This window comes from Canis lupus, chromosome 6 (genome assembly GCF_011100685.1).
Source record: "Canis lupus familiaris isolate Mischka breed German Shepherd chromosome 6, alternate assembly UU_Cfam_GSD_1.0, whole genome shotgun sequence".
In the NCBI taxonomy this organism is placed as follows: Eukaryota; Metazoa; Chordata; class Mammalia; order Carnivora; family Canidae; genus Canis; species Canis lupus.
In genome coordinates, this window is record NC_049227.1 from 28,687,776 (window position 1) to 28,701,311 (window position 13,536).

Genomic DNA, 13,536 nt, shown 5'->3' on the forward strand with positions numbered 1-13,536 from the left:
CTAGAGAGAGAAACAGCAGAAGGATATCTCAGGGCAAGTGTTAAAAGCATGAAATGTGGAAGTGTGGTTGATCAAGCAGAAGTGTTTATCTTTTCATTTGGCCAGATGATTGGGAACACCCTGGAGGGTCACAGGGATGAGGATAATGAGGAACATGACCAGTAGACTGAGGAGTTCAGATACATTCTTTGTCCATTGTCTGTTACTCATTCTGCTCATACTCATTAGCTGAGAACACAGAGACCATTTGAGATTACTTACTAACCCATCTCATGATTACATTTAAATTTTGAATTTTATTGGAAACACCAGTTTTAAAATGATTTTTCTGTCTTGTGTAAATCGTATTGGATGTGGCTACATGGTTATTTTGTAATCCCTTTTGGGAGTCAGTGTGATGTAATAGAAAAGTCAGAAACCGGAGTCAGGAAGCCAGAGAGTTCTGGCACTGCTATGTGACCTGTTAGCTCTGTGACGTTAGGCCAGTCACTTTACCTCTCTGAATCTTAGTTTCTTCAGTTCTCAAATGGTAGGCCGGAGGTTTACGTCCTATACTTACTCTTCTTCCGTTCAATGATTGCTTCTACAAGTGAAAGTTAAAACTCTTACTACTGTTACAGAACAGATCTGCTCTCCTTCATGAGGGGCAGAGAGCTAAAAGCCCCAATTGCCTACCTAACCGTACTTTCCCAAAGTTCTTCCCAGGAGTTTTAAGACTCAGAAGAACACAAGTGGAAAATCCCTGGATTAGTCCCTAAGGTCCCTTCCAGAATTAACATTTTTCCATATAAAATTGATAAACTGAGTAGCATTTCTTAAAAAAAAATTGAGGAGAGGCGTAACTGGGTGGCTCTGTCAGTTCAGCAAGCATCCGACTCTTGATTTTGGCTCAGCTCACAATCTCAGGGTTGTGAGATCAAGCCCTGCATTGGGCATGGAGCCTACTTAAGATTCTCTCCCTTCTCCTTCTCTTAAAAAAACAATTTTGAAGAGATACTGCAATACCAACTGTAATATAACCTATTGTACACTTACTCCATATAATTATGATGAGGTGTAATAAGCAGTCTGAAGGAAAAAGAGCATTAAATACACTTGAAGTACACTTGAAGAGTTAGAAGGGAACATAAGAAAGCCTTTAGAACTATTTATAACCCAACTCGTAAAGAAGTTCAGGATGACCAGATTGTCTGCCTTAAGATTGCTAACGAGGTTAATAAAGAAAGGGAAAAGAGTTTGTGTGTTGAATTTTGTAAGATTTTTAAGCATTTCTTTTTTTGAATGGGAGATAGAAGTATACTTGGTACCAAAATCCGAAAAGAACAAAAAGATGTGAGCTGAAACAGATTTGATCTGATGCCCATCCTTCCAGTTCCCTTCTCTGGTGTCAGTCACTGTGACCAGCTGTGTAAGCTTCCAGAGTGTATGGAATCACTTCCAGGTTTGTTTGTTTGTTTTTAAGATTTATTTATTCATGAGAGACACCAAGAGAGGCAGAGACATAGGCAGAGGGAGAAGCAGGCTCCCTGCAGGAAGCCCAATGCGGTAATCGTTCCCAGGACCCGGGATCATGACCAGAGCCAAAGGCAGATGCTCAACCACTGAGCTACCCAGGCGCCCCTTACTTCCAGATTTATGAGGGTATTAGTTTTCTGGGGCGACTGTGACAAATTAGCACAAACTGAAAATATGGAAGTGATTTTCCCACAGTTCTGGAGGCTAGAAGTTTGAAATCTGTATCACTGAGCTGCAGTCGAGGTGTTGGCCAGGCTAAACTCCCTGCAGAGGTTCCAGGGGAGAGGAGAGTCTTTCCTTTCTTATGCCAATTTATATTGCCTGTCCACACACATTCCTGAGTTCATGGCCCCATCACTGATTTTTGAGGCCAGCACCACCTTCAGACCTCTTTCCGCTCTGTCCTCATGTAGCCTTCTGTGTGTCTATGTGTGCGTGCGTGCACATGCAAGAGTAGTCTCCTGCTTCTCTCTTACCTGGATACACGTGGCTATGTTTAGAGCTCACCTGCACAATTCAGAGTAATCTTACATCTCAGGATCTTTAATCACATCTGCAAAGACTTTGCTGTATAAGGTAACATTCACAAGTTCCAGGGCATTATGAAGTGAATATCTTTGGAGAGGCCATTTTTCAGCCTACTATAGCAGTAAAACAAATAGCATAACTACTTTTCTGAACCTTGCTTCTAAGAATGTAAAATGGGAATAATCTAGCATTCATTGAAGTCTGTAAATAATGTTACATCCGTAGAGTGGAATCTGGTGTTAACACTACAAATGAAGTGCATGTATACTGACATGGAGCCATATTCACTATAAAGTAGAAAAAAGCAAGTTGCAGGGCATGCAGGAGTAAGGTGCGAATTTGGAAAGAAACATGTCAATCTTGAGCAGCTTTCCCTGGGGAGTGGGACTGGTGGACTTCTTTTACATTGCATGTTTGTACTTTAGAATTTCAAAATCAGATGTACTTGAGGGGCGCCTGGGTGGGTCAGTTGGTTAGGTGTCTGACTCTTGGTTTCAGCCGAAGTCATGATCTCAGGGTCATGAGATAGAGCCCTGAGTTGGGCTCTATGCTCAGTGTGGAGTCTGTTTGGGATTCTTTCTCTCTCTGCCCCTCACCCCATTTGTATGCACACATGCATGCACTGTCTCTCCCTCCTTCTAAAATAAATAAATAAAAATCTTTTTAAAAAATATAACGAAAATAGAGAACCTTTAAAACATGTACTTTATAATAAATCCATGTGTTTTATAATGAATCCAGAAGAAAATGGACTTGAGTTTAATTTTTCTGGATGAATTATGTTGCAGAAATAGTACAGGGTTATTACAATTTAACCTTTTTCAATTTGTTTCCCAGATAGCAGACCCTACATTAGCTGAGATGGGAAAAAACTTAAAGGAGGCCATGAAGATGCTAGAGGACAGTCAGAGGTGAGCCTGGAACAGAAGTGACCCTATTAAACGTGTTCAGCCTGTTGTGAAGCTGGTGGCACTGGTTTCCTGCTGGTAAAAACACCTCTTGGTTTCACAATGTCACGCTTAGCTTAGTTTCGTCTGACTTTAAAGATGGTGTTTGTTTTAGGTAGAAGGTACTTTGTAATTAAAAGATTTTGAAATCGAGGAGCTGAACTTAAAATTTTCAGTTCTGCCTATGAAGAGTTTTATTTAACTTAATATATTGATTTGAATTCTATAAGTACTTCTTACTGTATGTTTAGGTCATTATAGAGCATCAGCTAACCAAGAAATGGTTTAAAGTGTTATTTTTTTTCATGTTCTTTTCCTGAAATTCAAACTATCCCGAACAAAGCTAGGGGTTAGGGCGACAGGGGTGGGGGAAAAGATGTGATGAATGTGTTTCAAATCCTACATCACTACATTACTAAGAGGTTTGAGGCAACATTGTCACATGCTTGCATGTTCAAATATTAGAAATTTGATAAGATAGAACAAATAGTTTTTTTATTTTCTTTAAATTAGAAGAACAGAGGAGGAAAATGGAAAGAAGCTGGTATCAGGAGATATTCCAGGGCCACTCCAAGGCAGGTAAGTGGCAATGAAGATACATACTTTTAGTTAGGGTATGTGTTTTTTTTAAATCAAGATTTTCAAACCATTGTTGATTGATGATTTTAGTTATGATAAGCATAAAGCAAATTGAGAGTTCTGTGCAGTGTAACATCAGAAAACTGGAATGCCATTGGCTAGTTGGTGATAATTCTGAATCTACAATACTGCTACCCCTTTCCTCTTCAGAATTTAATTTCCCATTCAGAATTTAGCAAACTCATGACTCAAAGCAATGCGCAAACTTATAATTATATCTCAACTATCATATTTAGTTCATCCCTGAAACCTATAATCTATTCAGTAGACTATGTTTTATAGTGAGAGATATATTAATTTGATAAGATTGAACATTTTTATAATACAGTAGGATGAAAATGACAACTTTGATCATTTGTAGCAGAGTGATTTATTTATTTATTTTTGGCAACTAAAGCAAATCTGTCAAGTGTGTAGTTTAAGCTAGCAGGGAAAATATCAGAAAAATAAGTAGGTGTGTAACTAAAATGTTTACAGGATGTTAGCACTCAGTCTGGAATTAAAGTCCTAGCCCAGCTTCCCTCAAGCTCTTTCTTTTCTTCTTTTCTTTTCTTTTCTTTTCTTTTCTTTTCTTTTCTTTTCTTTTCTTTTCTTTTCTTTTCTTTTCTTTTTTCTTTTCTTTCTTTTCTTTCTTTCTTTTCCTTCCTTCCTTCTTTCCTTCCTTTCTTTTCTTTTCTTTCTTCTTCTTTTTTCTTCTTTTATAACCAGGAAACTGCACATAGGTAAATAGTACAACTCCCTTAAATTGTCCTTTGACCTGAATATGAATATAATACAATGTTGCAAAAGAGAAGTGTGGAGGAAGGATCACACTGTGTCAATATAAGTGTCCTATCTAACACACCCAGATACTGATATCTTAAGATAGATACTCCTGCTTTTAGCCTGAATGGTGCTGATTTGAAGCCCTCTAAATGTGAAGCAGGTTCCAAGCTGAGAGCATGAATCAAATCCTATCAGTCCTTTCTTCCCAGACCTCTGGAGAGGAAGAAAGGGGTTCTACTAATCCCACGGAAGTTTCCCTAGAAGAGATACTAACAGGAACATGGGAGGGAATTAAAGCCACATGTCAGGAGTAGTCACACTTAATAAAGCTGACCGCCAACATCTCAGAAATGGTGCTTTGCCAGGCACAGTATTAAACATTTTTCGTGCACTCCTTGTGTCCTCACAATTCTGTGGTGTGAGGGCTTAGTGAGTTTCAGCAGCTTGCTCAAGGTCACGTCACTAGCACCGACTCTCTTCACAAAGTCCAAGGGCCATAGCCCTTCTCACATGGAGGTCAGTACCTTGAGAAGATTGGGTATTGGGGCATTGTTTTGACAGTGCTGCTTTTTCAAAAGAACTTTTTGTCACATTCCCCTTAAATGAAGTGATAATATTTTTACATTACGTTATTACAAGTTGCCTTGCCATTGCTTACTACTTTAGCTGTTCACATTCTTATAAGTTTTCAGCTCCTCATGTAATTAGCATTTAATAATGTATCTTGGATAGAGGAAAATCTGTTTGCAGTCTAAGCAGATCTCCAGTTTCCCTGCTTGGGGAAGACATGGTGATAAAGGATGCTTGCATTACACCTTTAAGTCTCCTTAGAACAACCAGAAAAGACTCCTATGTGAAAGGAGACTAGTCATGCCAGTGGCATTGGAGTATTCTTGCTGCTGCTTTGACCTTCTAGGATCTTAAAAAGACTATTTTGTTTTTTTTTAAATATGCTTATTTAACATTCTGCTTGGATTCAAATGAACAGGTAGAGAAACGGTGCTGAAGTAATATTAGTGAAATTTTCAGAAATCAATCTCGTGTTTAGGTAGAAGATTTAATACTTACATAGTTATAATGAGAATTAATTTGAGGTTTGCTTTTAAAAGATGTCTCGTGTATCTCAAGCACATTCTTTCTCAATTAAAAAAACTGATCAAAGCTAGTTTAAATGAAGGAAATAGAGTGGTAAGGGATGTGTGCTATTTCCACCTGTCCGTCAGCTCTCTTTTTATTCTGCAGTGGACAAGACATGGTGAGCATCCTCCAGTTAGTTCAGAATCTGATGCATGGAGATGAAGATGAGGAGCCCCAGAGTACCCGGTAATGAGGGACGGTTGGCAGCTTCTCTTTGAAAGTATATGTGTTCTTAATTTTGATAGTGATTGCATTCTTACAGGTTGCCAAAACAGAGAGCTACATTTCATTCAGAGTTATATGTGGTATTAAAAGTGTTCATTTTTCCTTTTCAGAGAGACATTTAATAGATTTTAGGTAACATATTTCACAGAAGGAAGGCACTCACCAAAACTCAACCCTGTAATCTCTTGGCTTTGTGTCTTAGAGAGAGGCTGGCAGAAGGACCAGAGAATAACTGCTGTGTGCTATGCTGCTGGTGGTGGCTTCTGCTTCATGCTTCTGGTTCGAACTGCTAGGAATTGCCACAGCTGAATCTCTTGGTGGCAGTCCATGTCTGTGAATCATCCATTTATTTTTATTCCTTTAATTCAGCTATTTCTTTAGTTTCATGGTTAATTGTCTTAAATTTAATTTTCTTTAAAGATTTTATTTATTCATGAGAGACACAGAGAGAGAGGCAGAGGCACAGGCAGACGGAGAAGCAGGATCCATGCAGGGAGCCCAGTGTGGGACTTCAGGATCGTGCCCTGAGTCAAAGACAGAAGCTCAACCACTGAGCCAACCAGGCAACCCAAATTTAATTTTCTTTTTGGACTAAGTAATACTTTTTCACCCCTTTTCAAATTTCAAAAAATAAAAAAGAGTATACAATGGCAATTTTCAGTCAGTGATGTGATGCTATGTTTACCTAAACCTAAAGTTGATGTAAATTCTAAAATTACAGAGGCCTTGGATGAAAAGCGGAATTTCTTTCATATTCCTCCCTGCTAGCTTGTTCTTGTATATTCTTCAGAGATACTTTATGTATATGTATACACAAGCAAAATGTCTACATTCCCTCTATTATGTAAATACTGTGTTTTTCTCTACCTTGCTTTTTTCATTTAGGTCTTAAAGTTCATCACTTATCAGTACACAAGGGCCTTTCTTCTGTAAGAGACAGTTTCACTTTGGATGAATGAACCATATTTTATTTAATAGTCTCCTGTTCATGTTTACTGTTGCAAACATTGCTACAGCCAGTAACTATGTACATGTGTCATTTATCACACAAGCAAGTGTTTCTGGAGATTAAAGTCCTAAAAGTGGGGTTTCTGGGCTAGATAGTTTGTGTATTTGTAATTTTGATAGATACTGCCAAATTTCCCACCGTGGAATTTTGCCAGTTTACAGCCCCACCAACAGTGCATGAGAGAGTCTCTTTCCCCATACCTTTCCCTGCAAGGCTCTTAGCTGACTTAAGGACTGTTGCCAGTCTGCAAGGTTAGAAATTATATTTCAGCACAATTTTAGACTGCATTTTTCTTATGAATCAGGTTAAGTGTCTTTTTTTATGTGTTTTAAGGCCCATTTATATTTCCTTTTCTGTGAAATGTATCCCTTGCCCTGTATCCTATCCAATTTTTTGGTCTTACTCTTACCGATTTGTACTTTCTCTTATAAGAGAAATTAGTCCTTCTATTTTAATTATGCATAAAATGATACTTGGTTCCCCTTGAATTTGCTGTATTGTTATAAACAGCTGTTCGATGCAGGGAATTGATCTTCATCTAATGATTTTTTTGAAAAAAATATTTTCTGCCCAATGTATCTCAGCTCTACACTCCATGGCTTTTACAGCTGGCATTTAATTTTTAAAAATGGGGGGGAGAAAATTATTCACAGTTTGTATATTTAGTAGATATTCAATAAAAAACATAAATACCTCCTAGGACCTGAATTTTTAAAATATTTTTCTTGCCCAGATTGTCAGTACTTTATTACATGAATTTTCTAGATTTATTTGCGTTTTTACCTTCTAGGCCATTAAATGGATTTCAAGTCTGACAGATCTCTGTGGAAATACTGTGTCTCTAGGTTTTGTTTTATTGCTTTATTCATATTTTGAATACTCTTTTAATATAACTGATTTTGATTAACAGAATCCAGAATATTGGAGAACAAGGTCATATAGCTTTGCTGGGGCATAGTCTGGGAGCTTATATTTCAACTCTGGACAAAGAGAAGCTTAGAAAACTTACGACCAGGATACTTTCAGACACTACCTTATGGCTATGCAGAATTTTCAGGTAAGGACATTTATGAGTTGGGTACACTGTTTTCTGGAACTGTGCTACTAAGTTAATGTCTGCCTCTTCCGTTTCCTCTTGAAGGGTTGCTTAATCTCTGAATGTCTCAGTTTCCTCATCTGTTAAGTGGGGATAACAAGAACATCTATGTCATGGTATTGTTGCGAAGATTAAATGAGTGAAAGAATTAGCATATGCCAAGAGACAAGAACATAAGCACATGTAGTTTGGATAATGTCAGAGTTACTTATTTTTAGGATTCCTGCTTGGCATATGTTGATAGAAGATATAGAGCAGGAAAATGCTTCAAGTATTTTTAATCAAAGTATTAGCTTGTGCTTTAGTGGAAAGGAAATGCTGCTATAAGAAAGTTGGATGTGTGTTATGAAATTGAAATTTGCTTTATGCTGTGATAATGTTGGCATTATTATAATTATAGCAGGTAGGGATTCAGTAGAAGACCGAGGACCAGGGATATTTTTGTGTTTATGCTGTTACTTTTAAAGAAAAGGAATGTCTGCCTAGTCCTGGAAGATTTATCTTGAGAGACTCACTTTCAGAAGTTGGGAATGAGGTTGGCTTGGCGAGAGTCTAAGTTTGCCTAACTGTATTGCAAAGGAGAAATTTTCTTCTATTTTAATAAAAGTCTACCACCTGAAATTGAAATTCTCTCTCCTTATTTCTCTAGCAGACTGAGAAGAGTAATTTGGCCCAGGCAGATAATAGTGAAAGCAGAAGTTAGGCTGATTAGCATTTTTGACAATTTTATTTACTTTGGATGTTTTAGGGCTGAAACTAAGAACCTCAATTGTGTTATCTAGTACTGGCCTTCTTGTAGAATAAGCCAGAACCATGATTTCAGCCTTTTTATATCTGAAGGACTCCTGTCCTCTACTGTTTCTTATGGTTTCTGCTCTCTGTGGAGTTGAGTATGGATGAAGGATCATTGCCTCTGTTCTGTTTTTTTTGTTTGTTTGTTTGTTTTTTGTTTTTTTTTTTAAGGTTTGTTTATTTGAAAGAGAGCAAGCAAACAGGGTGAGGGGTAGAGAGAAAGGGAGACAACTTTACTCCTTGCTGGGCAGATAGCTCAATGAATGGCTTGATCTCAGGATTCTAAGATCATGACCTGAGTCAAAATCAAGAGTTGGACACTCAACAGACTGAGCCACCCAGGCTCTATTCTTTATAACCTCCAGCTCTAGGGTAAAGTCAGCCGTCTAAGAGACTGAGGGTGATCCCTAGCTTTTTTGACTATTCTAGATGACAGTTTCTAGGTTAAGAAAAGAATTACTTCCAGGATTGTAAAATGAGAGTTAACATAAGATAAGACCATATTGATATATGGCTGTCTCTTAACAGGTATGAAAATGGCTGTGCTTATTTCCACGAAGAAGAAAGAGAAGGACTTGCAAAGATCTGTAGGCTTGCTATTCATTCTCGTTATGAAGACTTTGTAGTGGATGGATTCAATGTGTTATATAACAAGAAACCTGTTATATATCTTAGTGCTGCTGCTAGGCCTGGCCTGGGCCAGTACCTTTGTAATCAGGTAATGTGGTATATAGTGGATATTTTAAAGTACTTGTGTTTTGTCTGTCCTGAAACTTTATAAAATATGTAGACCTGTGTCTTTAGCTGCAGTTCTTTTCAAATGAAAAGAAACAATATGTTTGGTCATTACCAGAAAATATATAAATGTATATTAATGAATTTTCAGATGTATATATACATCTATGTGAATATATATATTCACTGTATATATATATATATATATACGTTAGTGCACACACAAACAGGATTAAGGGGAGAGGGAGAGAGAATTTTTTTTTTTTAAGATTTTATTTATTCATGAGAGACACAGGCAGAGACATAGGCAGAGGGAGAAGCAGGGTCCCTGCGGGGAGCCTGATGTGGGACTCAATCCTAGGACCTCAGGATCATTACCTGAACCAAAGGTGGGTGCTCAACCACTAAGCCACCCAGGTGCCCCAGAGAGAGAATCTTAAGCAGGCTCCATGCTCAGTGTGTAGCATAATGCAGGGCTCAATTTCACACCCCTGAGATCACGCCCTGAGCAAAAATCAAGAGCTGGATGCTTAACCAGCTGAGCCTCCCAGGCACCCCTTAAGTAAGTGTGTGTGTGTGTGTGTGTGTGTGTGTGTGTGTGTGTGTGTGTGTAGAGAGAGAGTCAACATTTTTTTTTCTCCAAGCTTTGTTTATATTTAGAAATTATTTTCTAGATTATATTAGTTAGATGGATTTTCAGAGTCTATCTAGAATTACAGGATCAAAGAGCATTACCATTTTTGAAGTTCATGGTACATGTAGCCCAACTAAAGGGCTACAAAAAAAATGTTCAGCCTCTTGGCCAAGACTGTTTTAAGGCAAAACCCATAGGATGGAGGAGTCCTGGGGAGATACATGGGGAAAACTCAGGGACTTTTTTTTTTTTTTTTTTTTTTTAAACTCAGGGACTTAAGTTGATTATGAGCTATGATCACTGATGACAAGAAATTATGTCTTTTTTTTTTTAAGATTTTATTTAGTTATGAGACGAGGAGAGACTAGCAGACTGCAGAATCTGACACGGGTCTCAATTTCAGGACCCTGAGATTATGACCTGAGCCGAAACCAGGAGTCAGATGCGTAACCGATTGAGCCACACAGTTCCCCTTATGCCCTCTTTTTGAGTGTGTACAGAATGAGATTTATAATATACTTACAGAAAGCTGGAACAAGTTACTTATTAAGTACCTACTGTAAGCCAGGTTCTTACGGACGTATAGCTGTCTTGAGGCAAGAGTCCAATCTTTAAAAGATGTGTGGGGGTGGGGGTGTGCCTGGCTGGCTCAGTCGCAAGAGTATGCAACTCTTGATCTCGAGTCCTGAGTGCCGGCCTCACCCTGGGTGTAGAGCTTTTACTGTATGAGGGTATTTTGTTAAGTGAGAAAGGCAGATGGCAGGATAGTATATATAAGATGGTCATATTCATGTTTTTGAAAATGTTTATTTGTGTAGGGCGCCTGACTGGCTCAGTCAGAGGAGCACGCAGCTCTTGATCTTGGAGCCATGAGTTTAAGGCCCCACATTGGGCGCAGAGCTTACTTTTAAAAAAGAAAGTGCATATGTGTATGTTTTTCATACCTAAAAAAAAATTTATATAAATACTTAGAAAATATTTAGAAGGTTTTATACTAACCTGTTAAGAGTGGTGGAGTGATGGCGTATGGGATGGTAGGGCATTTTCACCTTTATCTTCTGTATTTTTTATTGTGTGTCTTGGGTTTTATTTCATAATTTAAAAAGAAAATCCTTCAAGGGAAATAAAGTGTGCATACAGTGCTCATTAAGTTTTTGGTCTCAAAATGGTGCTACCAAGTCTTAGTTACACAGAACAATATGCTGTAACTGTTTAAAAGTTTCCAAAACTATAAATTCTTCAAGGATTTGGAAGCTAAAAATAAAGAATATAGAATTTATTTGATGATTACTCTCTTCATTCATAACACTGACTTCATTTCTTTAAGAAATGTACATCTGCTAATCCATATTTATTCCTTTTTAGGAGTGGGTGGATCCATAAATGAGATACTCTTCTTTGAATGCCTTTTGCTGTGTTATTTATCACTAATGCTTGGAGGAAGGATCCTAAATTATCTCCCAAAATGCTTAGAGCTTGATTGTTTCTTGGTTTGGAAACGTGTTTTTGTTTTTTGGTATATTCTAGAGTATAAAAAAGATAGTTACTCATTCAGAGCATAAATTGATAATTATTCATTTCATTAACACAGAGAATATTATATTGTCTGTATTTTCTTAAGAATCTCAGCTCTAGGCAGTCCAGATGGCTCAGCGGTTTAGCACCGCCTTTAGCCCGGGGTGTGATCCTGGGGTCCCAGGATCAAGTCCCATGTCGGGCTCCCTGCGTGGAGCCTGCTTCTCCCTCTGCCTGTGTCTCTGCCTCTCTCTCTCTCTCTCTCTCTCTCTCTCTCTCTCTCTCTTTCTCTCTCATAAATAAATAAAATCTTAAAAAAAAAAAAAGAATCTCAGCTCCTAGGGGGAACCTGGATGGCTCAGTTGGTTAAGCATCTGCCTGTAGCTCAGGTCATCCCAGGGTCCTGGGATTGAGTCCCATATAGGGCTCCCTGCCCAGCTGGGAGCCTGCTTCTCCCTCTCCCTCTGTCCATCCCCTGCCTGTGCTCTCCCATGCACGTGCACTCTCTCAAATAAAAAAATTAGAATCTCAGCTTGTGGAAATTGACCTTTCTTTTAAACTTGACTTTCTAGATGTACTATAGCATCTGTTTATAGTATTAAGAGTTCATAAGGAGAAGAATTGTTTAAAAAGAGTAATTGTGACTTTTCTCAGAGCCACAGTCTTTTAGGGGCATAAGTGAATGGTGACAAAGCTCTTTCTTACGAAATTGTATGTTTCCTCTTGCAGCTTGGGTTGCCCTTCCCATGTTTGTGTCGTGTGCCGTGTAACACTATGTTTGGATCCCAGCATCAGATGGTGAGTTCTCTTTTTGGTTTGTAAAATAATACAGAATTGTGTTTTGAAACTGTCTTCCTTTCAAATGAAGTTCTGTTTGCTGGCCTCCAGGTAATTTTAGCTTTTTCATTTATTGCTTGTATTTATTGCATAATACGTGTTTCCGGGTTTGCATGTCCATGAAGGTTGGCTGGCATATAGGTCAGGAGCACTTGCCTCTTAAGCAGTCTTGTCATTACTATATCACCTGCTTTAAGTAGAAACATGGGAATCCAGTTAAGCACCAGAAACTTCTTCTTAAGCTCATCCTTAGAAAGGTTATCATTGTTGTCTGGATTTGTGAATGGCAGATTTTGAAAATGGGGTTCTTTATTGTAATGTGGGATCAAAATTGGATTCTCTGGGATGCTTGGGTGGCTCAGTGGTTGAGCGTCTGCCTTCAGCTCAGGTCATGATCCTGGGGTCCTGGGATCAAGTCCCACATCAGGCTCCCCACAAGAAGCCTGCTTCTACTTCTGTCTGCGTCTCTGCCTCTCTCTCTGTGTCTCTCATGAATAAATAAAGTCTTTAAAAAAAATTGGGTTCTCCTTTTTTTTTTAATTTTTAAGTTTTTAAAATTTAAATTCAGCTTGTTAACATATACATATAATGTAGTATTAGTTTCAGAGGTAAAGTTCAGTGATTCATCAGTCTTATATAATACCCAGTGCTCATTATATCCCATGCCCTTCTTAATGTCCATCCCCCAGTTACCATCCCCCCACCTCCCTCCCCTCCAGCAACCCTCAGTTTGTTTCCTGTGATTCAGAGTCTCTTATGATTTGTCTCCCTCTGATTTCATCTTGTTTTATTTTTCCCTCCCTTCTCCTCTTCTGCTTATTTTTAAACATTCAAGTGTTAAGCCTTTCTAGCTGAAGCCAGAAAAAAGGGAATAGGTTTAGGGTTCTGTGTTTCTTTTTCCAAGGTCGTTTGCTCTTCTGGTTCAGATACATCAGTGAGTAATATTAGAGATATATTTTTAGCTATTTTGGGGGATTAAGAGACTATTTTCTTTAAACATGTTTAAAATTATAGAAATACTCATCCTTTGTGCAGTTTTTAACTTTGATCTCATTTAACTAATTTTTGTAGTTAATCTTCAAGGGAAACTTTGATTTTTGTTTCTATGATTAGAGAAAATAGAAAAATGAGACTTGAATATCTGGATGGTTCAGCTGGTTAA

General features: G+C 38.1%; 1 protein-coding gene and 1 non-coding gene across 9 annotated transcripts in view; both read left to right on the forward strand.

The window, feature by feature from the left end:
* Positions 1 to 13,536, forward strand: part of PDXDC1 (pyridoxal dependent decarboxylase domain containing 1) — a 52,437-nt gene that overhangs the window by 13,727 nt on the left and 25,174 nt on the right. For 4 of the 8 annotated variants that reach the window (XM_038540289.1, XM_038540284.1, XM_038540291.1 and 1 more), the window contains 6 exons: positions 2,881 to 2,954; positions 3,504 to 3,569; positions 5,637 to 5,717; positions 7,676 to 7,822; positions 9,182 to 9,371; positions 12,267 to 12,335. In XM_038540289.1, coding sequence (XP_038396217.1) covers positions 2,905 to 2,954; positions 3,504 to 3,569; positions 5,637 to 5,717; positions 7,676 to 7,822; positions 9,182 to 9,371; positions 12,267 to 12,335 — 603 coding nt within the window. In that variant the 5' untranslated portion in view covers positions 2,881 to 2,904. Of the gene's footprint in view, positions 1 to 2,880; positions 3,030 to 3,503; positions 3,570 to 5,636; positions 5,718 to 7,675; positions 7,823 to 9,181; positions 9,372 to 12,266; positions 12,336 to 13,536 lie in introns of those variants that run through there. The other 4 variants (XM_038540285.1, XM_038540288.1, XM_038540287.1 and 1 more) reach the window with 2 other exon arrangements.
* On the forward strand, positions 6,416 to 6,484 carry LOC119872414. Its single transcript, XR_005361504.1, has one exon. It is a non-coding gene; the product is annotated as a small nucleolar RNA SNORD45 (small nucleolar RNA).